The sequence below is a fragment of the Heterodontus francisci genome, chromosome 7 (assembly GCF_036365525.1).
Source record: "Heterodontus francisci isolate sHetFra1 chromosome 7, sHetFra1.hap1, whole genome shotgun sequence".
NCBI lineage: Eukaryota > Metazoa > Chordata > Chondrichthyes > Heterodontiformes > Heterodontidae > Heterodontus > Heterodontus francisci.
The window spans coordinates 118,828,764-118,853,747 of NC_090377.1; the positions used below are offsets into that span (position 1 = coordinate 118,828,764).

Consider the following 24,984-nt stretch of genomic DNA (forward strand, 5'->3'; position numbering starts at 1 on the left):
ATCTCAAACAAAAAAAGGGACGAACTTGAGCTGTTTTCTGATGTGTGAGCATTTAAAGGGCTTTCCTGCCCAGTTTCCTCCTGCTTTTTGGGCCTTCCCATGATGCTGCCACCATTCCCCAGTGACCACATTTGCATCTGCCAGAGTGACAGCCAGTGGCAAAGCAGCTGTGAGCTTCCTGGTTTCACCTTGCAGATGTACTCTGGGCCAGTTGGCCGGAGATATATAAAGCTTGGCAGCTAATCAAAGGTGGAAGTGAGGAGTCTGTGAGCTTGAAGGATCTGAAAACATTCATTTCTGCAGCTTCAAAGCATGTTTTGCACCCCTCTCTTCCTCCATGTAGACCTGCATCAGTTTCTAACTGCCCAGACTATCTCAAGACTGTTGGGCCTCCCCACCTCCTGCAGTCAGGGCATCTCAGCAGCAGGTGTGCCTTTTCCTTTGGATACATCCAGTCTACGCTATTATCTGGAGGAAGGACATCACAGAATGACACATCCTCCTCCCCTTCCACCCCATTTCTGTTTCTCCTGCTCCCACATGTTTTATTAATTACCTTCTGTCACTGACATTTCATTGCCACCAAGGTGAAAGTATCTAGCCTAGGTGCTAGCACACAATGAAGAGACAAGTGACACTATAAAGATCTCCCTTATTCCACCCCCTCCCTCTCCCCCAATCAGTCAAGCCCTCCTCTTTTTGGCAGAGACCTATGCTCTGTGGATGACGCACTGGATTTCCTACCCTGCCAAAATAACAGCGAGCTGCCTCTCAGCACACACGACTCGTGGGCAGCTTGAATTTAAATTAAGCCTGGCCATCAAATGGTTTGGGATTCTCGCTGATAACTCTGTGGTCGTTCTGAGACCCCACTCTCCAATCCATGTATAGTGAAGGTGAAAACTGACCCCAATCTTTCCATATTCAGTGCATGGGAAAAGGACAAGTTAATAACGCCAGCAACTGAGTTGGCACATTTGAAATAGAAGCAGAAAATACTGGAAATGCATCACATTTCTGGTAGTGTTCGGAAAAAAGTAATGTAAAAGGTCCCTTTATCATTAAAGAGACCCTTCATCAAACAAGCGTCTCTTCGGGACTTTTTGGATAATCTTCCAATACTGCACACTGCTGAAGGCAATTGATTCAAGTTTCATTGGATCGCAGTAAGTTTCACATTTTTGTTTTCCCTTGTTCTGTGGTCTAGGACATCCCAAAACACGAGCTTTTCTGACTCACGGAGGGTCACATGGAATCTACGAGGCTATCTGCAGTGCAGTACCAATGGTCATGTTGCCATTGTTTGCAGACCAGATAGAAAATACAGAACATATAAAGCGTCATGGAGCTGGCATTGCCTTAAGTTTGAGAAATATCAGCTCTCGGGGTCTAATGGATGCGTTAAGCATGGTTATCAATGATACCAGGTAAGTGAAGTTCACACAGCTTTGATTTATATGAAATCTCCAAAGTCTTTTTCGATACTTAAAACCCAAAGATTACAAATAAAGCAGAGTAAAGAAAGATCTATCCAGTCGTTTATAAGAAAAAAAGAAAGACTAGCAATTATATAGTGCCATTCACAACCTCGGGATGTGCCAAAGCACTTTCCAACCAGTGAAGTACTTTTTGAAGTCCAGTCACTGTTGTAATGTCGGATACGCGGCAGCCAATGTGTGCACTGCAAGCTCCCACAAACAGCAATGGGGTGATGTTGGTTGAGGGATAGATATTGGCCAGCTCACTGTCGAGAACTCCACTGCTGCTCTTCAAAATAGTGTCATGGGGTTTTTTATGTCCACTTGAAAGGAAAGTCAGGACCTCATCTATGTGTGTCAACTGAAAAATAGCACCTCTGACAGTGCAGCACTCCCTCAGAGCATTAGTCTAGACCTTGAGCTCAAGTTCCTGGAGTGAGACTTGAACTCATGCTCTTATGACTCAGAGGTAAGAGTATTACCCATTAAGCCAAGGCTGACATAAAATAGCAGATTAATCAACAAAACTTAATGTATGGAGAAAAATGTTGCCTCGAGAGTGACCCCACTGACCCACAGCCAACATCTTATTGATTGAGGGTTGAACCCGCCAGCCTTTCATCATAAAATGCCATTGTTTTGATTGCACAAGGAATAAATTATCACTTTGGCATAGTACTGAGTATAGTGCAGATCTAGTGTATCACCAGTCTTTGTCTAGTGTGTATAATTGGGGCTGTTGATTATATAGGCTGATAACTTGATTATTGGTAGCTGATTCCTGGTAAATCAGAAGCTGGAGGAGTGAAGCCTGCAAAGTTCCCAATGCACCAAATGTACTCTGGATCGGGGACTTCAATGTCCATCACCAAGAGTGGCTCGGTAGCACCACTACTGACCAAACTGCACGCAGTATTCGAGATGTGGTCTCACCAATGCCCTGTACAACTGAAGCACAAACATCCTTACTTTTATTTTCAATTCCTCTGGTAATAAAGGATAGCATTCCGTTAGCCTTCCCTATTACTTACTGTACCTGCATACTAACTTTTTGTGACTCATGCACTAGAATACCTAGATCCCTCTGCACCTTGGAATTCTGCAGTCTTTCCCCATTTCAGAAACACTCTGGTTTTTATTCCGCCTGCCAAAGATAACAACTTCTCATTTTCCCATATTATAATCCATCTGCCAGATTTTTGCCCACTCACTCAACCTATCTATATCAGTCTGTAAGCTCCTTTTGTCCTCTTCACAACATACTTTTCTACCTATCTTCGTGTCATCTGCAAATTTAGCTCCCATGCTATCACTCCCCTTATCTAAGGCAATGATATAAATCGTAAAAAGTTGAGGTCCCAGCACAGACCCCTGCGGGATTCCACTCATCATATCCTGCCAATCAGAAAGGACCCATTTATGCATACTCTCTGTTTTTTGCCAGCCAGCCAATCTTCTATCCATGCTAATATGTTACCCCCTACACCATGCACTCCTACTTTGTGCAATAACCTTATTTGTGGCACCTTGTCAATTGCCTTCTGGAAATCCAAGTACAGTACGTCAACGGGCTCCCCTTATCCACGGCATATGTTAATCCTTCAGAGAACTCCAATAAATTGGTTAAACATGATTTCCCTTTCACACAACCATGCTGATTATTCCTGATTACCTTGAGTTTTTCTAAGTGCCCAGCTATAGTCTCCTTAATGATCATGTCTAATACCATCCCCATGACAGACGTCAAGCTAACTGGCCTATAGTTACCTGTTTTCTGTCTCCCCCCCCCCCCCCTCCCCCCCCCCCCCCACCTTCTTGAATAGAGGGGTTATATTTGCTACTTTCCAGTCTGATGGAACCTCACCAGAATGTAGCAAATTTTGAAAAATTAACGCCAACGCATCTACCACCTCATTAGCCACCTCTTTTAAGACAGGAGGATGAAGCCCATCAGGAGGACTTGTCTGCCTGCAGCTCCATCAGTTTGCTCAGTACTGCTTTTTTAGATTAGATTAGAGATACAGCACTGAAACAGGCCCTTCGGCCCACCGAGTCTGTGCCGAACATCAACCACCCATTTATACTAATCCTACACTAATCCCATATTCCAACCAAACATCCCCACCTGTCCCTATATTTCCCTACCACCTACCTATACTAGTGACAATTTATAATGGCCAATTTACCTATCAACCTGCAAGTCTTTTGGCTTGTGGGAGGAAACCGGAGCACCCGGAGAAAACCCACGCAGACACAGGGAGAACTTGCAAACTCCACACAGGCAGTACCCGGAATCGAACCCGGGTCCCTGGAGCTGTGAGGCTGCGGTGATTGTAATTTCACCAAATTCCTCTCTTCCTTCCACCTCCAGATTTACAGCTATTACTGGAATGTTTTTTTGTATGCTCTATATTGAAGACAGAAGCAAAATATTTGTTCATTTCATCTGCCATTTCCTTATTATCTGCTATTAACTCCCCATTCTCACTCTCGAGAGGAACAACACCCATTTTACTTCCTCTTTTCCTTTTTAACTATCTGCAGAAACTCTTGCTATCCATATTTACATCTCTAGCTGGCTTCCTCTCATACTCTAATTTCTTTCTCCTGATTAACCTTGTCATTCACTGCTGTTCTTGATATTCTGACCAATCATCTGACCTGCCACTCATCTTTGCACAATTATATGCTTTTTCCTTAAGTTTGATGCTTTCCTCAACTTCTTTAGTTAACCACGGATGGTGGGTCCTCCCCTTAGAATTTTTCCTTTTAGTAGGAATATACTTATTCTGAATATTCTGAAATATCCCCTTAAATGTCTGCCACTGCTTCTCAATTGATCTATCTCCTGGCCTAGTAACCCAGTTCACTTCAGCTAGCTCAGCTTTCATGCCCACATAGTTGCCCTTATTCAAGTTTAAAATACTAGTCTTAGACCCACTCCTCTCTCTTTCAAACTGGATGTAAAATTCAATCATATTGTGGTCGCTGCTACCTAGAGGTGCCTTTACTCTGAGTTCATTAAGTAATCCTGTCACATTACACAATACCAAGTCTAATATAACCTGCTCTCTGGTTGGTTCCTGAATGTGCTGCTCGAAGAAACTATCTCGAAAGCATTCTATGAACTTTTCATCCAGGCGACTATTGCCAATCTGATTTTCCCAGTTTATATGTAGATTAAAATTACCTGTGATTATTGCCGTCCCTTTATCACAAGCACCCAATATTTCTTCTTGTATACTTCATCCTCAATGCAGCCCAGTCTCTGCCAGTCATGGATGAGCTGGACGTACAGCCAACAAAATCGGAACTCAGTGATGCCATTGATTCTCTAGCCAGCGGAAAAGCCCCTGGGAAGGACGGCATTACCCCTGAAATCATCAAGAGTGCCAAGCCTGCTATACTTTCAACATTGCACGAACTACTTTGCCTGTGCTGGGATGAGGGTGCAGTACCAGGACATGCGCGATGCCTCTATAAGAACAAGGGTGACCGCGGTGACTGCAACAACTACCGTGGAATCTCCCTGCTCAGCATAGTGGGGAAAGTCTTCGCTTGTTTCGCCTTAAACAGGCTCCAGAAGCTGGCTGAGCGTGTCTATCCTGAGGCACAGTGTGGCTTTCGAGCAAAGAGATCCTCCATTGACATGCTGTTCTCCCTTCGCCAGCTACAGGAGAAATGCCGTGAACAACAGATTATTTTAGTGTTTAATTCACTGCCACTTCTCTTCCAGGAATGCCTACTTTGAAGAAGTTCTGCTCCTCTCTCCGACGGGATTTTCGTTTGTCTCTTTTACCTTGTTCACCTTCATTGCTTTCTATTTCCCTCCTGGTGTTTGATAAGGTATCTACCAAAACTCGTTTTCACAGCCACATCTCCTTCCTCAGTGACTGTCTCCGGCTCCGACTGATTCCACGTGGATTCCAACTGCAGTTTCACCCATCATGCTTTGAAACCACCCAGGATCACAGGTATCTCCGAGAAATACAACGTTCCTCGGACTGCTACTCTCGCTGCATCCTGAGATCCACACTCAGTGCTATGCGCCGACATATGCACACACTGGACCCCTCTCTCCAGCAGCACCGTCTTACCTTATCTCAAATCTGTTCTACTCCGCAGTTTCATCTCATCTTACGTCTCATCCGACGCATTAACAAAAAACTTTTTTTCTTCCTTTCAGGTATTAAGGAACGCAAGCTCCAGCAGCTGATGGGGACTAATGCCCCTCCAGATCCTCCTTCCGCTTCACTTCCCTCTGACCCCACCCCTTCTGATCTGACCCCTTGCCGTGCATTCACTATACCCTCTGACCTCCCCCTCTCTGATGCTGAGCATTCTGTACTCAGCAAAGGTCTCAGTTTTATCCCCTTACGCCCCCACCTCAATGAATTTCGCGCTCGGCATGACGTTGAGCTCTTCGTCCGTCGCCTCCGCCTCCGGGCTCACTTCTTCGACCAGGAGTCCTCCCCCTGACCAGCAGACCCATTCACCCGCCTCCAGCATTCTCTCTCTACCTGGACCCCTCCCCCTGGCCTCTTACCCGCTCTTGATCTCTTCATTGAAAACTGTCGGCGAGACATTGGTCGTTTCAATTTCTCTGCCCCCCTCACTCACTCTAACCTGTCACCCTCTGAACTTGAGGCACTCCGTTCTCTCAGGTCTAACCCCGACATGATCATCAAACCTGCAGACAAGGGTGGTGCTGTTGTTGTATGGCGTACCGACCTCGACCTTGCAGAAGCTCAACGCCAACTCACAGACACCTCTTCCTACCTCCCTCTGGACCATGACCCCACCACCGAACATCAAGCCACCGTCCAAAGGACTGTCACTGACCTCATCTCCTCTGGAGATCTTCCCTCAACAGCTTCCAACCTCATAGTCCCGCAACCCCGGACAGCACGCTTCTACCTCCTTCCCAAAATCCACAAACGGGACTGTCCCGGCAGACCCATTGTGTCAGCCTGCTCCTGCCCCACTGAACTTATTTCTTCCTATCTAGACTCTATCTTTTCTCCGCTGGTCCAGTCTCTTCCCACCTACATCCGTGACTCTTCTGACGCCCTACGTCATTTTGACAATTTCCAGTTTCCTGGTCCCAACCGCCTCCTCTTCACTATGGACGTCCAATCGCTCTACACCTCCATCCCCCACCAGGATGGTTTGAGGGCTCTCTGCTTCTTCCTGGAACAGAGGCCCAACCAGTCCCCATCCACCAACACCCTCCTCCGCCTGGCTGAACTTGTTCTCACATTGAACAACTTCTCCTTCAACTCCATGCATTTCCTTCAAGTAAAAGGTGTTGCTATGGGTACCCGCATGGGTCCTAGTTATGCCTGTCTTTTTGTGGGATATGTCGAGCATTCTTTGTTCCAGTCCTACTCAGGCCCCCTCCCCCAACTCTTTTTCCGGTACATTGATGACTGTATCGGTGCCGTTTCCTGCTCCCGCCCCGAACTAGAAAACTTTATCAACTTTGCTTCCAATTTCCACCCTTCTCTCACCTTTACATGGTCCATCTCTGACACTTCCCTTCCCTTCCTCGACTTCTCTGTCTCCATCTCTGGGGATAGGTTGTCTACCAATATCCATTATAAGCCCACTGACTCCCACAGCTACCTCGACTACACTTCTTCACACCCTACCTCCTGTAAGGACTCCATTCCATTCTCCCAGTTTCTCCGTCTCCGACGCATCTGCTCTGATGATGCTACCTTCCATGACGGTGCTTCTGATATGACCTCCTTTTTCCTCAACCGAGGATTTCCCCCCACTGTGGTTGACAGGGCCCTCAACCGTGTCCGACCCATTCCCCGCACCTTTACCCTCACCCCTTCTCTCCCTCCCAGAACCGTGACAGGGTTCCCCTTGTCCTCACTTTTCATCCCACCAGCCTCCATATCCAAAGGATCATCCTGCGCCATTTTCGCCACCTCCAGCGTGATGCCACTACCAGTCGCATCTTCCCCTCCCTTCCCCTGTCAGCATTCCGAAGGGATCGTTCCCTCCGCGACACCCTGGTCCACTCCTCCATTACCCCCACCACCTCGTCCCCGTCCCAGGGCACCTTCCCTTGCAATCGCAGGAGGTGTAATACCTGCCCATTTACCTCCTCTCTCCTCACTATCCCAGGCCCCAAACACTCCTTTCAGGTGAAGCAGCGATTTACTTGTACTTCTTTCAATGTAGTATACTGTATTCGCTGCTCACAATGTGGTCTCCTCTACATTGGGGAGACCAAGCGCAGACTGGGTGACCGCTTTGCAGAACATCTCCGCTCAGTCCGCAAGCAGGACCCTGAGCTTCCGGTTGCTTGCCATTTCAACACTCCCCCCTGCTCTCATGCTCACATCTCTGTCCTGGGATTGCTGCAGTGTTCCAGTGAACATCAACGCAAGCTCGAGGAACAGCATCTCATCTACCGATTAGGCACACTACAGCCTGCCGGACTGAACATTGAGTTCAATAATTTCAGAGCATGACAGCCCCCCACTTTACTTTCATTTTTAGTTATTTTTTCTTCCTTTTTTTTTTACATTCCTTTTTACATTTTTTACAATCTTTTTTTGCATTTATTTCATTTCATCTTAGTTTGTTCAGTTTGCTTACCCACTGTTTTTTTCAGGTTGTTTTTCTTCAGGTTTGCACTTGCTGCTGTTCAATATTCAGTATATTCACACCTAATCTGTACTAATGCTTTGTCTTTCAACACACCATTAACATATTGTTTGCCTTTGCTCCGTGACCTTTTGGTCAGCTATGTGGCCTGGTCCAATCTGCACCTTCTCCTTTGTTATCTCTTGCCCAACCCCCACCTCACTTGTTTATAATCTGTGACTTTTCTAATATTTGTCAGTTCCGAAGAAGGGTCACTGACCCGAAACGTTAACTCTGCTTCTCTTTCCACAGATGCTGCCAGACCTGCTGAGTGAATCCAGCATTTCTTGTTTTTGTTTCAGATGCCCCTCTACATTGCTTTCATTGATCTCACCAAAGCCTTTGACTTCGTCAGCAGACATGGTCTCTTCAGACGACTAGAAAAGATCGGATGTCCACCAAAGCTACTAAGTATCATCACCTCAGTCCATGACAATATGAAAGGCACAATTCAGCATAGCGGTGCCTCATCAGACCCCTTTCCAATCCTGAGTGGCGTGAAACAGGGCTGTGTTCTCACACCGATACTGTTTGGGATAATTTTCTCCCTGCTGCTCTCACATGCATTCAAGTCTTCAGAAGAAGGAATTTTCCTCCACACAAGATCAGGTGGCAGGTTGTTCAACCTTGCCAGTCTAAATGCGAAGACCAAAGTACGGAAAGTCCTCATCAGGGAACTCCTCTTTGCTGACGATGCTGCATTAACATCTCAGAGACTTATCGACAGGTTTGCGGCTGCCTACAAAGAATTTGGCCTAACTATCAGCCTCAAGTAAATGAACATCATGGGACAGGACGTCAGAAATGCCCCATCCATCAATATCGGCGACCACGCTCTGGAGTGGTTCAAGAGTTCACCTGCCTAGGCTCGATTATCACGTAACCTGTCTCTCGATGCAGAATTAAACAAGCGCATGGGAAAGGCTTCCTCTGCTATGTCCAGACTGGCCAAGAGAGTGTGGGAAAATGGCGCACTGACGCAGAACACAAAAGTCCAGGTGTATCAAGCCTGTGTCCTCAGTACCTTGCTCTACGGCAGCGAGGCCTGGACAACGTACGTCAGCCAAGAGCGACGTCTCAATTCATTCCATCCTCGCTGCCTCCGGAGAATCTTTGGCATCAGGTGGCAGGACCGTATCTCCAACACAGAAGTCCTCGAGGCGGCCAACATCCCCAGCATATACACCCTACTAAGCCAGCGGCGCTTGAGTTGCCTTGGCCATGTGAGCCGCATGGAAGATGGCAGGATCCCCAAGGACACATTGTACAGCGAGCTCGTCACTGGTACCAGACCCACCGGCCGTCCATGTCTCCGCTTTAAAGAAGTCTGCAAACACGACATGAAGTCCTGTGACGTTGATCACAAGTCGTGGGAGTCAGTTGCCAGCGATCAACCATATGGCGGGCAACCATAAAGGTGGGGCTAAAGCGTGGTGAGTTGAAGAGACTTAGCAGTTGGCAGGAAAAAAGACAGAAGCGCAAGGAGAGAGCCAACTGTGTAACAGCCCCGACAACCAATTTTATCTGCAGCACCAGTGGAAGAGTCTGTCACTGTAGAATTGGCCTTTATAGTCACTCCAGGCGCTGCTTCACAAACCACTGACCACCTCCAGGCGCTTACCCATTGTCTCTCGAGACAAGGAGGCCAAAGATGGAAAGATACTTCATCCTACATTGTGGTTACTGTTAGGAGGCCTGTAGACCACTCCCACCAGTGACTTCTTTCCCCTACTATTCCTCATCTCCATCCAAACCGATTCTACATCCTGATCTCCTGAACCAAGGTCATCTTTAACTATTGCACCAATGCCATCCTTAATTAACAGTGCTACCCCTCCACCTTTACCGAGATTCATATTCTTCTTGAATGTTTTTACCTCTCAATATTCAGGACCCAATCCTTGTCATCCTGCAGCCATGTCTCCGTAATGGCTATCCGATCATATTTATTTACTTCAATACACGCTATCAGTTCGAAAACTTTGTTATGAATGCTACATGCGTTTCAGATATCTTTGTAACATCTAGTCTTGACTGTTGTTGTGTTCTTAGGTTTTTTTCTCTCTGTCCCTTCCTGCCATTCTCTGACCTTCATTTCCCATATTACTCTTCTGCTCTCCTGCCTTGACTCTCCCCCTTGATTTGCTACATCTACCCAGGCTTGAACCCTCTTTCCCACCCCCCACCCCCCTTGTTTAGATTAAAGCCCTCTCTACTTCCCTAGTTATACAGTTTGCAAGAAGACTGGTCCCAGCACGGTTCAGGTGCAGACCATCCCAACGGTACAGCCCCCACTTTCCCCAGTACTGGTGCCAGTGCCCCACAAACCGGAACCCACTTGACCCACACCAGTCTTTGAGCCACATATTCATTTCACTAATCATATGTGCCCTCTGCCAATTGGCACGTGGCTCAGGTAATAATTCGGGGATTATTACCCTTGAGGTTCTGCTCTTCATTTTGGTGCCTAGCTCCTCATCCTGTCTAAGCAGAACCTCTTTCCTAGTCCTCCATATGTCATTGGTACCTACATGGACCATGACAACTGGATCCTCCCCCTCCCACTCCAAGTTTCTGTCCAGCCTTAAGCAACTGTCCTGAACCCTGGCACCAGGTAGGCAACACAGCCTTCTGGACTCGCGCTCTCGGCTGCACAGAACAGTGTCAATCCCCCTCACGATACTATTCCCTACTACCACTACATTCCTTTTTGCTCCCCTCCCACTTGAATGGCTTCCTGCACCACAGAGCCATGGCCAGTCTGCTCATCCACCTTGCAGACCTCACTTTCGTCCACACTGGCTGAGAGCACCTCAAACCTGTTTGACAATTACCAAGTCTGAGGCTCCTCCACTACCATCTGCTCGGTCGCTTTACCTGCCTCACTCACAGTCACATCCTCCTGTCCCTCACTGCTGACCAAAACAGATGACCCTGTTCTAAGAGATGTGACCATCTTCCAGAACAAAGTGCCCAGGGATTTCTCCCCTTCCCTTATGTTGTGCAGTGTTTGAGTTTGGCTTCCAGATCAATAATCCTGATCCAGAATTCCTCTAGCTGCTTGCACTTTCTGCAGACCTGTTTGTCCTGGATCACCTTGGCATCCAGGAGCTTCCACATACCACAGCAGCAACATAACACCTGTTCTGCCATTGTTACTTATGCTATTAGTTAATTTACTTTAATTACTTCCTTAATAAACTTAGAATAAGACCTACGTATCATAGAATTTACTGTGTATGTAGACCTTCCTACTGGTCATAGACCTTACCAATGCTCATAAAGCGTTGCCAATACTAATAAACCTTACTACTATTAGTAAACCTTACAAATACTGATAAATGCTGAGCAAACTTAATACAGCTTCTGTATTAAGTTGTCCGAATGTGAATGAATACACTCCCTGCTGGTGTCTCTCTATCTCTCTCTCTCTCTCTCACTCTGTATGACAAATGATCAACTCTGCTGTAGTTTTTAGTTGATGTCTTACTTAGTATTTGTTGATTGAGATTAGATTAAATTAAAAGTTTACCGGTATAGCCACCTCGGCTGCTTTCTGTTACCTGCTGTCTCTGTCGACTGTGACGTCACTCTGATGTCACTTTTCAATTTTTTTTCCCCTGCTCTGCTCTCTCTCTGCAATCCAATCCTTCTTTTAATGTCTTCTTTATAACTCCCATTCTCCAACACTAATCTACTACTATTTTTTCCGAAAGTCTTGCCAACTCTCCCTGGTGCCACCCCAGTGCCATGCTAAACATATCTCACTTCCTCCCATACTGGGAAATTTTCATGATGCTGAAGGGACTTGGTGCTGCTCCCCACACATCAGTGGGTCAGCACATTTCCCCTCAGGCAGACATCGCACCTGAATAGCACTGAACAAAGGGTGGATTTCAACCTCGTAGTGATGACGTACGCACTGTAATGCTCCATTTAATCCATTCTGAAGGAATCAGTAGATATCGCAAACAAATCATTTCTGTTAATTATTTAACGAAGCTCACTGTTGTGGTAAAATTCCACATGAATACTCCAGTGTCTGGATGGTCTACCTCAGCCTGTCAGTTGGTTCAGTGTCCTCACTCTCTTCCCAAAGTGATCGAACAAAACTGCAGCCTGTCCACCCATCTCCACATTTCTGCTACAGTTAGTTGCTCGCCGTAGATCTAGGCTTCCCAAGTCAAACATACTGCCAGCTGTGCTTGTGCTCAGTGTGTCTCAGATCATGTTAGTGCACAAGGAAATAGTCAGAGATGACCTTTCCTCAGAACAAACTACACCTATCTACCCATCTGAGTTTTTCCTGTATCTTGTGTTTATTTCGGTCATCGACCTGAAACGTTAACTCTGTTTCTCTCTCCACAGATGTTGCCAGACCTGCTGAGTATTTTCTGATTTTATTTCATGGCAGAAGGATGTTGGTCTAGCAATTTCTGTGTCCATTTGGGCTGCACTTACAAATGTAGTGTTGGTGTAGTGGAGTGAGACACTTAGCTTGTCTTTGAACCAGTGAGTATGTCAATAATGCTGCATTAGGAGGATAGATTCAATGGTCCTCCTGCTTCAGGTTTCGGGAAGCACTGCAGTGGGGACAGCAGTCTTAGATATGGCATGCCTTTGTGTTTCAGATACAAGGAAGCCGTTATGAAGTTGTCTACCCTCCACAAGGATCGCCCAATAGGGGCACTGGAGCTCTCCGTCTATTGGGTGGAGTTCGTGATGAGGCACAGGGGGGCCGAACATTTGCGAACTGCAGCTCACAACTACAACTGGATCCAGTACCACTGCCTGGATGTCATCGGGGCACTTCTTGCCATGGCACTGCTGCTTCTCTGCTTGGTGATCAAGTGCTGCTCATTCTGTCTACGCAGAGTGAAAGGCCAAAGAAGGAGGAAACACGATTGAAGTGCCTTCTTAAAAGTGAACCTTCCTCTGACCACCTGATAGTCTGATGGATGAAACATCCCTTTATGTGCATGTAGCAGTGGAGTCAATCCCCAGTGCTGGTTGAAGACTGAGTCCACGAGCGCTAAAATGGGGTTAGGTAATTCTCTCAGTTCCCAGCAGGACTATTGGGCTATGCAGTCTCTTCGAAGTCAATAATCTGTTTGATCACGCATATACATTTATTATATACGCACATTTTCATATATATATATAGGGCTGAATCTTTCCACTGCGACTGAGGTCCCGTCACCAGGTCGAAAGCAGGAGGCGACCCCGTTTCGGTAGCAGTGGGACCCGGGGAGAGGCATATTCCCATGAGTGGCCAATTAAGTAGCCACCACCAAGGCTGCCATCTCAACAACTGCTAGTGTGGCCATTGCTGGGGCCGCAACTGGAGGGTGAGGGAGCCTCAACAGATGAGGCACTCTCGAAGAGGGGTATGTGAGTGAACGCCAGGGTCAGGCAGGCAGGCCCCAGCGATTGGGGGGCTGGGAGAGGGGGTTGATGGGGCCACTGAGGGCTGGCAGCACCATTGCCAAAGGAGTGGGCCATGGAGTGCCCACATAGGGTGGAGGGGTGCGTGGGTCCCACTGCCACCTGAGGAGACTGTCCAGTGAAACCTGGTGGCCTCCCAGTAGGCTTTGGGGGGGGGGGGGCGTAGGCCCTTCCTTTTTGGCACTCCATGTTCCGCCGATGTGTCCCCCAGTTGCAATGGCCGCTCCCGTGGAAACGGCGTGGCTGGCCTCAGTGAACTCCCAGCTCCCCGATCACTGGGGCCTGCCTGCCTGGCCCCAGCATTCCTTGACCCCGCTTATCCTTCTTCGAGTGCACCTCAGCCATTGAGGCACCCTCACCTCGCAGCTGCAGCCCCAGCAATAGTCATCGCGAGTGGTGGCGTTGCTGAAATTGCTGGCTGCCAGCCCTCTGATTGGACAGCCTCTGCAATGGCCAATTAATTGGCTACCCCTGGGAATATGCCCCCCTGAGTCCTGACACTGGCCGATCTACCACCATTCCCACTACTAGAAAAATGGCATGCCAGCAGGAAGACGTCAGGCCTTACCCCACAAGGCCTTCCTTTGCCATTTTGTCAGCCTTCCCGCCTCCCAACCTGTTCCTGTAAAACTCCAGCCATATATGTGTGTGGGTTTGTGTGTCAGAGATGCAATTAGGTCCAGCAATGCCTCTGTTTTAAAAGTCTCATCCTTGTTTTCAAATCCCTCCATGATCTCTCCCCTCCCAATTTCCTCAACATCCTCCAGCCCCACAACCTGCTGAGATCTCTATGTTCCTCCAATTCCAGCCATTTGTTTGTCTCCCACTTCTTTCACCCCACCATTTGCGGCCATGCTTTCAGCTGCCTGGGTCCTAAGCCCTGGAATTCCATCCCTAAACCTCTCGGCCTCTCTCTCGCTCTCTCCACCCTCCTTTAAGACTTTGCTTAAAATATACCTCCTTGACCACCAGTCCTAATATTTCCTTATGTGGCTCAGCATCAAATTTTTTTCGATCATTCCTGTGAGGTGCCTTACGAAGTTCTAGTACATTCAAGGCACTATATAAATGCAAGTTGTTACCGTAGAAAAAGCCTGAGAGCAATGAATTATGTTCACATTGGAGATTCTCACTGACAATACCCAGTGTCAGCATGATATCCTCCCTGAATCACCTCTGACTCTGCCTTAATAACCTGCCTTTCCCCATCTTGGTCCCTGGAGGAATAAGTCCTATTTTCCATTTCCCATTTTCAACATTGCAACCACTCCACCAAACTGACAATCTCTGTCAAACTAGAGGAACATTACACTTTGAGTCTGGAGCTCACTAGGAGGTAGGTCAGGCTGATCAATGCCACAGATTTGTACTGTACTTGGATTTCCGGAAGGCATTTCACAAGGTGCCACATAAAAGGTTATTGCGTAAAGTAGGAGCTCATGGTGTAGGGGGTAACATTAACATACGAACAGATGACACATGAACACATGAATTAGGAGCAGGAATCGGCCACTCGGCCCTTCGAGCCTGTTCCGCCATTCAATAAATTCATGGCTGAACTGATTACTCCACATTTCCATCTATCCCCGATAACCTTCCACCCCCTTGCTTGTCAAGGGTGGATAGAAGATTGGCTGGCTGGCAGAAAATAGAGTATGGCATAAATGGGTCCTTTTCTGATTGACAGGATGTGATGAGTGGAGTCCTGCAGGAGTCTGTGCTGGGGCCTCAACCTTTTACAATTTATATCAATGACTTAGATGAGGGGAGCGATGGCATGGTAGCTAAATTCTCAGATGACACAAAGATCGGTAGAAAAGTATGTTGTGTAGAGGACATGAGCTTGCAGACCGATATAGATAGGTTGAGTGAGTGGGCAATCATCTGGCAGATGGAGTATAATGTGGGAAAATGTGAAGTTGTTCACTTTGGCTGGCAGAATAAAAAAGCAGAGTATTACTTAAACAGAGAACGACTGCAGATCTCCAAGGTGCAGAGGGATCTAGGTGTTTTAGTGCATAGGTCACAAAAAGTTATCTCCAGGTACAGCAATAATAAAAAAGGCTCAAGGAATCCTATCCTTTATTATGAGAGGAATTGAAAATAAAAGTAAGGAAGTTTTGCTTCAGTTATACAGGACATTGGTGAGACCACATCTCGAATACTGTGTGCTGTTTTGGCTCCTTATTTAAGCAAGGATGTAAATGTGTTGGAGGCGGTTCAGAGAAGGTTTACTAGATTGATACTGGGAATGAGTGGGTTGCCTTATGAGGAAAGGTTGGACAGACTGGCTTGCTTTCACTGGAGTTTAGAAGAGTGAGGGGAGACTTGATTGAAGTACATAAGATCCTGAACAATCTTGACAAGGTGGATGTGGAGAGGATGTTTCCTCTTGTGGGTGAGTCCAGAACTAAGGGGCACTGTTTTAGAATTAGGGGTCGCTCTTTTAGGATGGAGATGAGGAGAATTTTTTATCTCTGAGGGTTGTGCGACTTTGGAACTATCTGCCTCAGAAGGTGGTGGAGGCGGGGTCATTGAATATTTTTAAGGCGGAGGTAGATAGATTCTTGTTAGGCAAGGGAATCAAAGGTTATCGGGTAGATGGGAGTGTGGAATTTGAGGCACAAACTGATCAGCCATAATCTTATTGAATGGTGGAGCAGGCTAGAGGGGCTGAATGGCCTACTTCTGCTCCTAATTCGTATGTTCGTAATTTTAAACAACATAAAAAAATTCTCTTGAAGCCCATGCAACTTGAACAGAATTTGACCTTTTGGGGTGAGACCCTGCTCTTCCAGGGACAGAGGGACATGTAAGCCTGCCAACTTAATCCTGCCAAGATTCCTGGGTCACGAGGTAGGGGGGTGGGGGGGGGGGGGTGGTGGTTGCGGGGGGGGTCATTCCGTTTTCATGGCATCTGACGGGATTCATAGAGACATTGGTAGAGTCATTGAAGGAGGCTATTTGACCCATCGAGTCCATGCCGGCTAATGTAGGTGCCCGCCAGTAGTTGCCAGGAAGATACTTCAGAACGACTGCCAATGTGGGAGCAGAAGAGGATCATAGATAATTTGAAGGGCTCACAGGGTCCTCAGGACTGTTCCAAATCATCCACTGAAGACTTTGTCTGAGCTCAAGATCTTCAACAGGGAAGAGGAGACCATTTAGACCATCTGGGGGCCATTTGCACCGCTGACACAGGCCTACCAACAATGGCCCACCTTGCAACCTCAGGGTCCATTGAGGATGGGATGGGATGGGAAATCTGGGCCCTACACCCACTGCATCAGCATATTAGAGAATAAGCAGCCAGCAGCGTCCCAGTAGGGGCTGGGGGAGGGAAATCCAGGTTGGCATGGTGAGGTAGGTCTCAAAAAAACAACTTTTCACTCTATTATTCCAGCCACTATCTCCCCTTATTCAGCCATTCCAGCATCGATGGAGGCCACTCAGTACAACAGTCACTTTGGTTCAAAGTCTTTCAGCTGGCAGAGAGAGAGAGACAGGGCTTGTCACCCATTGGTTTGTCTCAAAACCTTTGGCAAGGGAAAACAGTTTCTATCAGTTTTTAAACTGAGGATGAGAAGAAGGACAATTTTTCATCCGCTGAAAGGAAATCCACAATGGTTTCTTTTTAAATCATAAAATGGCAGTTGATATGAAGGTTGAAGCCATTTTCCTTGTACCAAATATCTCAAGATCACACAGTTATATCCCTACAATTCCTCCCCACTGTACTAGGCATTCCTTTGACTTGGACCTCATGCACCCTCCTCCCACCTCCTTCATTCCAACATTGGAGGCCATTCCTTCAGCCTCTGGGCCCTATTTTTGAGGTTCTCTCCCGAAACCACTCTGCCTCCCTGTGCTTCTTTCAGACCCTCTTTAAACTGCAGCTTTTGACCAGATTTTTGGTTGCCGCTGTTTAATATCTCTTTCTTTGGCTTGGCAGCCATTTTTTTCTGATCGTGCTCTTGCAAAGTGTTATGGGATGTTTTAGCTTTGTTCACAATGCTATATTAGATGCAAGCTGTTATTGTATATGAAAAATTTAATGAAAGAAAACCATATGACAGTTGACATGAAATCAAGTAGCTCAACAATTCTATATTGGAAAAATTAATTAATGGCTGTCCTCAAATCAATTCAAAATAAGCTTGATGCGACGGCTTATGAAGCAATTGTAATGCCTTGATTAAATGACAACTTTGCAAGCAATCCTAATCTTTTGTTGTTAAGCTTTTGTAGGCAAAGCGTATTATTGCAAGTTTTAGAAAAGGCGCTCGTGCAAAAAAGGGTGATTGATGAATAGAAGCTCTTTTCACGACAAACCAAACAATAAATAATTTGTTCTCTTATCTGGCTTATTGAAAAAGCTCATACCCATTGGGGTCACGTTTCACCTCCTTTGCCTAGAGTTAACTGGGTACTAATGGCTAGGCCAAGTGACCGAGCGGTGGCTGCCCAAAGCACTTGCCTGTCTCAAGTCATAGGCCCCTTTTAATATGCGAATATGGTCTTTGGTGTCAGCCATGGCTCAGTGGGCAGCACTCTTACCTCTGAGTTAGAAGGACCAGAGACTTGGGTCTGACACTCGAGTGCCAGTACTGATGGAGTGCTGCACTGGTGGAGGTGCTGTTTTTCAGATGAGACTTTCAATCAAAGCCCTGTCTGTCGTCTCATGTTGAAGTAAAAATATCCCATGGCAATATTCAAAAAAAAAAAGCAGGGGAGTTCTCTCCAGTGTCCTGGACAATATTTATTCCTCAAGCAACATCACTGAAACAGATTATCTGCTGTTTGTGTGATCTTGCTGTGCACAATTTGGTTGCCACATTTCCTACATAACAACAGTGACCACACTTTGAAAGTATTTTATTGGCTGTAAAGTGTTTTGGGATGTCCCAAGGCAGTGAAAGGCTCGGTATGAACACGTCTTTCATTTTCTTTCTCGGGCCCTGATTACCATTTTATGCCATAATCGGCTCCACAAAAAGAATCTGCCTCTCTGGAGCACTCCAACTCTATGATTGTGGCAGCCTCCTCTCCCCACCCCCACTCAGCCCCCTAACCCCATTCCCACCCCAGCCTCCATCGGCACCCAGCTTCCTGGTGACCCTGCATCAGAAGGCCTCAATCTGCGGAGCTGCTTCAGGATGTCTGTTTTGCACTTCACCCTGCAGCTGCAGAATTGCAGCCACCTGTGAGAATGGGCAGTTAGCTGCCCTGCTCTGCTCTGAAGTCAAAATCAACCCCATTGTATTTGAAAGTCCTTTAATCCCTCTCTGTCTGTCTGTGGAAAGTAGATTTAAAAAAAGGTGCAGGGACACAGATTCAATTAAACAGTAATCAGCAAAAGTTTTAGCCAGACGCAGGAAGCCAGAACTGCTGAAAGATGATCGTTGGAAACCATCTGGGTCAAGCCAACTCATCGTCATCGGCTGTTCCTCGATTTGAGGATGACATTTACTCAAGGTCACGAGTTGCTGCCATGGGATTCAGGTGCTCAAACCCGCTGACAAGGGTGGTGCTGTTGTTGTCTGATGCACCGACCTCTACCATGCAGTGGCTGAGCACTAACTCTCAGACACTTCTTCCTACCTCCCCCTGGACCATGACCTCAGCACCGAACATCAAACCACTGTATCCAGGACTATCACTGACCTCATCTCCTCCAGAGATCTTCCCTCGACAGCTTCCAACCTCATAGTCCCACAAACCCGGACAGCCCGCTTCTACCTCATTCAAAAATCCATAAACAGGACTGTCCTGGTAAACTCATTGTTCCAGCCTGTTCCTGCCCCATTTCTTCCTATCTTGACTCTATCTTTTCTCCCCTGGTCCAGTCCCTTCCCACCTACATCCTTGACTCTTTTGACACCCTGCGTCATTTTGACGATTTCCAGTTTTCTGCACCTAACCGCCTCCTCTTCACTATGAACATCCAATCTCTCTACACCTCCTTCCCCCACGAGGACGGTCTGAGGGCTCTCCGCTTCCTCCTTAAACAGAGGTCCAACCAGTCCCCATCCACCATCACCCTCCTCTGCCTGGCTGAACTTGTTCTCACATTGAACACATTCTCCTTCAACTCCACTCACTTAGAGAACATTAGAACATAGAACATGACAGCGCTGTACAGGCCCTTCAGCCCTCGATGTTGCACCGACCTGTGAAACCATCTGACCTAAACTATTCCATTTTCATCCATATGTCTATCCAATCAATGACCACGTAAATGCCCTTAAAGTTGGCGAGTCTACTACTGTTGCAGGCAGGGCGTTCCACGCCCCTACTACTCTCTGAGTAAAGAAACTACCTCTGACATCTGTCCTATATCTATCACTCCTCAACTTTAAAGCTTAGTCCCCTCGTGTTTGCCATTACCATCCGAGGAAAAAGACTCTCACTATCCACCCTATCTAACCCTCTGATTATCTTATATGTCTCTATTAAGTCACCTCTCCTCCTCCTTCTCTCTAACGAAAACAACCTCAAGTCCCTCAGCCTTTCCTCGTAAGACCTTCCCTCCATACCAGGCAACATCCTAGTAAATCTCCTCTGCACCCTTTCCAAAGCTTCCACATCCTTCCTATAATGCGGTGACCAGAACTGCATGCAATACTCCAGGTGCAGCCGCACCAGAGTTTTGTACAGCTGCAGCATGACCTCGTGGCTCCGAAACTCGATCCCCCTACTAATAAAAGCTAACACACCATATGCCTTCTTAACAGCCCTATTAACCTGGGTGGCAACTTTGACGGATTTATGTACCTGGACACCAAGATCTCTCTGCTCATCTACACTACCAAGAATCTTCCCATTAGCCCAGTACTCTGCATTCCTGTTACTCCTTCCAAAGTGAATCACCTCACACTTTTCCGCATTAAACTCCATTTGCCATCTCTCAGCCCAGCTCTGCAGCCTATCTATGTCCCTCTGTAACCTACAACATCCTTCGGCACTGTCCACAACTCCACCGACCTTCGTGTCATCCGCAAATTTACTAACCCACCCTTCTACACCCTCATCCAGGTCATTTATAAAAATGACAAACAGCAGTGGCCCCAAAACAGATCCTTGCGGTACACCACTAGTAACTAAACTCCAGGATGAACATTTGCCATCAACCACCACCCTCTGTCTTCTTTCAGCTAGCCAATTTCTGATCCAAAGCTCTAAATCACCTTCAACCCCATACTTCCGTATTTTCTGCAATAGCCTACCGTGGGGAATCTTATCAAACGCCTTACTGAAATCCAAATACACCACATCCACGGCTTTACCCTCATCCACCTGTTTGGTCACCTTCTCAAAAAACTCAATAAGGTTTGTGAGGCACGACCTACCCTTCACAAAACCGTGCTGACTATCGCTAATGAACTTATTCTTTTCAAGATGATTATAAATCCTATCTCTTATAACCTTTTCCAACATTTTACCCACAACCGAAGTAAGGCTCACAGGTCTATAATTACCAGGGCTGTCTTTACTCCCCTTCTTGAACAAGGGGACAACATTTGCTATCCTCCAGTCTTCCGGCACTATTCCTGTCGACAATGACGACATAAAGATCAAGGACAAAGGCTCTGCAATCTCCTCCCTGACTTCCCAGAGAATCCTAGGATAAATCCCATCTGGCCCAGGGGATTTATCTATTTTCACACTTTCCAAAATTGCTAACACCTCCTCCTTGTGAACCTCAATCCCATCTAGCCTAGTAGTCTGTATCTCAGTATTCTCCTCGACAACATTTTCTTTCTCTACTGTAAATACTGACGAAAAATATTCATTTAACGCTTCCCCTATCTCCTCTGATTCCACACACAACTTCCCACTACTATCCTTGATTGGCCCTAATCTAACTCTAGTCATTCTTTTATTCCTGATATACCTATAGAAAGCCTTAGGGTTTTCCTTGATCCTATCCGCCAATGACTTCTCGTGTCCTCTCCTCGCTCTTCTAAGCTCTCCCTTTAGATCCTTCCTGGCTAGCTTGTAACTCTCAAGCGCCCTAACTGATCCTTCACGTCTCATCCTAACATAAGCCTTCTTCTTCCTCTTGACAAGCGCTTCAACTTCTTTAGTAAACCACGGCTCCCTCGCTCGACAACTTCCTCCCTGCCTGACAGGTACATACTTATCAAGGACACGCAGTAGCTGCTCCTTGAATAAGCTCCACATTTCGATTGTGCCCATCCCCTGCAGTTTCCTTCCCCATCCTATGCATCCTAAATCTTGCCTAATCGCATCATAATTTCCTTTCCCCCAGCTATAATTCTTGCCCTGCGGTATATACCTGTCCCTGCCCATCGCTAAGGTAAACCTAACCGAATTGTGATCACTATCACCAAAGTGCTCACCTACATCTAAATCTAACACCTGGCCACGTTCATTACCCAGTACCAAATCCAATGTGGCATCGCCCCTGGTTGGCCTGTCTACATACTGTGTCAGAAAACCCTCCTGCACACACTGGACAAAAACTGACCCATCTAAAGTACTCGAACTATAGTATTTCCAGTCAATATTTGGAAAGTTAAAGTCCCCCATAACAACTACCCTGTTACTCTCGCTCCTGTCGAGAATCATCTTCGCTATCCTTTCCTCTACATCTCTGGAACTATTCGGAGGTCTATAGAAAACTCCCAACAGGATGAACTCTCCTCTCCTGTTTCTAACCTCGGCCCATACTACCTCAGTAGACGAGTCCTCAAACGTCCTTTCTGCCGCCGTAATACTCTCCTTGATTAACAATGCCACACCCCCCCCCTCTTTTACCACCTTCTCTGTTCTTACTGAAACATCTAAATCCCGGAACCTGCAACATCCATTCCTGTCCCTGCTCTACCCATGTCTCCGAAATGGCCACAACATCGAGATCCCAGGTACCAACCCATGCTGCAAGCTCACCCACCTTATTCCGGATACTCCTGGCGTTGAAGTAGACACACTTTAAACCAAGTTCTTGCTTGCCAGTGCCCTCTTGCATCCTTGTAACCTTATCCCTGACCTCACTACTCTCAACATCCTGTACACTGGAACTACAATTTAGGTTCCCATCCCCCTGCTGAATTAGTTTAAACCCCCCCGAAGAGCACTAGCAAATCTCCCCCCCAGGATACTGGTACCCCTCTGGTTCAGGTGAAGACCATCCTGTTTGTAGAGGTCCCACCTACCCCAGAAAGAGCCCCAATTATCCAGGAAACCAAAACCCTCCCTCCTGCACCATCCCTGCAGCCACGTGTTCAACTCCTCTCTCTCCCTATTCCTCGCTTCGCTAGCACGTGGCACGGGCAATAACCCAGAGATAACAACTCTGTTTGTTCTCGCTCTAAGCTTCCACCCTAGCTCCCTGAATTTCTGCCTTAAATCCCCATCTCTCTTCCTACCTATGTCATTGGTGCCTATGTGGACCATGACTTGGGGCTGCTCCCCCTCCCCCTTAAGGATCCCAAAAACACTATCCGAGACATCACGAACCCTGGCACCTGGGAGGCAACACACCAATCGTGAGTCTCTCTCGTTCCCACAGAACCTCCTATCTGTTCCCCTAACTATGGAGTCCCCAATGACTAATGCTCTGCTCCTCTTCCCCCTTCCCTTCTGAGCAACAGGGACAGACTCTGCACCAGAGACCTGTACCCCATTGCTTACCCCTGGTAAGTCGTCCCCCCCCAACAGTATCCAAAACAGCATACCTGTTGTTGAGGGAAACGGTCACAGGGGATCCCTGCTCTGCCTGCTGGTTTCCTCTCCTTCCCCTGACGGTAACCCATCTACCTACTTCTTTTACCTGAGGTGTGACTACCTCCCTATAACTCCTGTCAATAACCCCCTCCGCCTCCCGAATGATCCGAAGTTCATCCAGCTCCAGCTCCAGTTCTCTAACGCGGTTCTCGAGGAGCTGGAGCTGGATGCACTTCCCGCAGATGCAGTCAGCAGGGACGCTCTTGGCGACACTTACCTCCCACATTCTGCAGGAGGAACATTCAACTGCCTTAACCTCCATTCCCACTATTCTAAATTCCCAACAAATCTACTGAAAACCAAAAAGAAAAAAGTCAAAACTTGTTAGCTGAGCAATCCGACGGACAGAACTTTTTTTTGGTTAGAGGAGGAGGATGGCTGGGAAACACTACCCGAGTAGTGTTTCGGGTAAAGCAACCGCCCAAATATGTAACCTCACTTACCCAGCAGTCCCGCGTGCGCTCCGCCTATACACGAAAATTGCTCTGCTCCCGCTGTTCTCTCTCTCTCGCTGTGGCTTCCGATTTCTTGGTGCGCTTTTCAAAGCTCTGCTTCCGCTGTTCCTCCAAATAAAAGTTATGCCTGTCTTTTTGTGGGGTATATCGAATATTCCTTGTTCCAGTCCTACTCAGACCCCCTCCACCAATTCTATTTCTGGTACATTGATGACTGTATTGGTGTCGTTTCCTGCTCCTGCACCCAACTGGTAAACTTCATCAACTTTGCTTCCAATTTCCACCCTTCTCTCACCTTTCCAAGATCTATCTCTGACACTTCCCTTCCTCGACCTCTCTGTCTCCATCTCTGGGGATAGGCTGTATACTAATATTCATTATAAGCCCACTGACTCCCACAGCTACCTTGACTACACTTCTTCACACCCTGCCCCCTGGAAGAACTCCATTCCATTCTCCCAGTTTCTCCGTCTCTCATGCATTTGTTCTGATGATGCAACCTTCCACAATACCGCTTCTGATATGTCTTCCCTTTTCCTCAACCGAGGATTCTCCCGCACTGTGGTTGACAGGGCCCTCGACCGTGTCCGACCCATTTTCCGCACTTCTGCCCTTACCCCTTCCCCTCCCTCCCAGAACCACAACACTTTCCACCCCACCAGCCTTCACATCCAAAGGATCATCCTCCGTCATTTCCGCCAGCGTGGTGCCACCACCAAACACATCTTCCCTTCTACTATAATAAAAGCAAAATGCTGCGGCTGCTGGAAATCTGAAATAAAAACAAGAAATGCTGGAACCACTCAGCAGGTCTGGCAGTATCTGTGGAAAGAGAAGCAGAGTTAACGTTTCGGGTCAGTGACCCTTCTTCGGAACTGACAAATATTAAAAATGTCACAGGTTATAAACAAGTGAGGTGGGGGTGGGGCAAGAGATAACAAAGGAGAAGGTGCAGATTGGACAAGGCCACATAGCTGACCAAAAGGTCACGGAGCAAAGGCAAACAATATGTTAATGGTGTGTTGAAAGACAAAGTATTAGTACAGATAGGGCGTTAACGGACTGAATATTGAACAGCAGCAAGTGCAAACATGAAAAAAAACAGTGGGTAAGCAAACTGAACAAACTAAGATGAAATGAAATAAATGCAAAAAAAAGGTTGCAAAAAATGTAAAGAAGAAAAAAGAAAAAAC

General features: G+C 47.0%; 1 protein-coding gene across 2 annotated transcripts in view; it reads left to right on the plus strand.

Annotated features, from left to right (window-relative positions):
• The window catches only part of LOC137372272 (UDP-glucuronosyltransferase 1A1-like), a 46,346-nt gene that overhangs the window by 15,686 nt on the left and 5,676 nt on the right, over positions 1–24,984 (plus strand). The window contains exons 4-5 of one of the 2 annotated variants that reach the window (XM_068036005.1): positions 1,208–1,427; positions 12,773–13,422. In XM_068036005.1, coding sequence (XP_067892106.1) covers positions 1,208–1,427; positions 12,773–13,049 — 497 coding nt within the window. In that variant the 3' untranslated portion in view covers positions 13,050–13,422. Of the gene's footprint in view, positions 1–1,207; positions 1,428–12,772; positions 13,423–24,984 lie in introns of those variants that run through there. The other variant, XM_068036007.1, reaches the window with a different exon arrangement.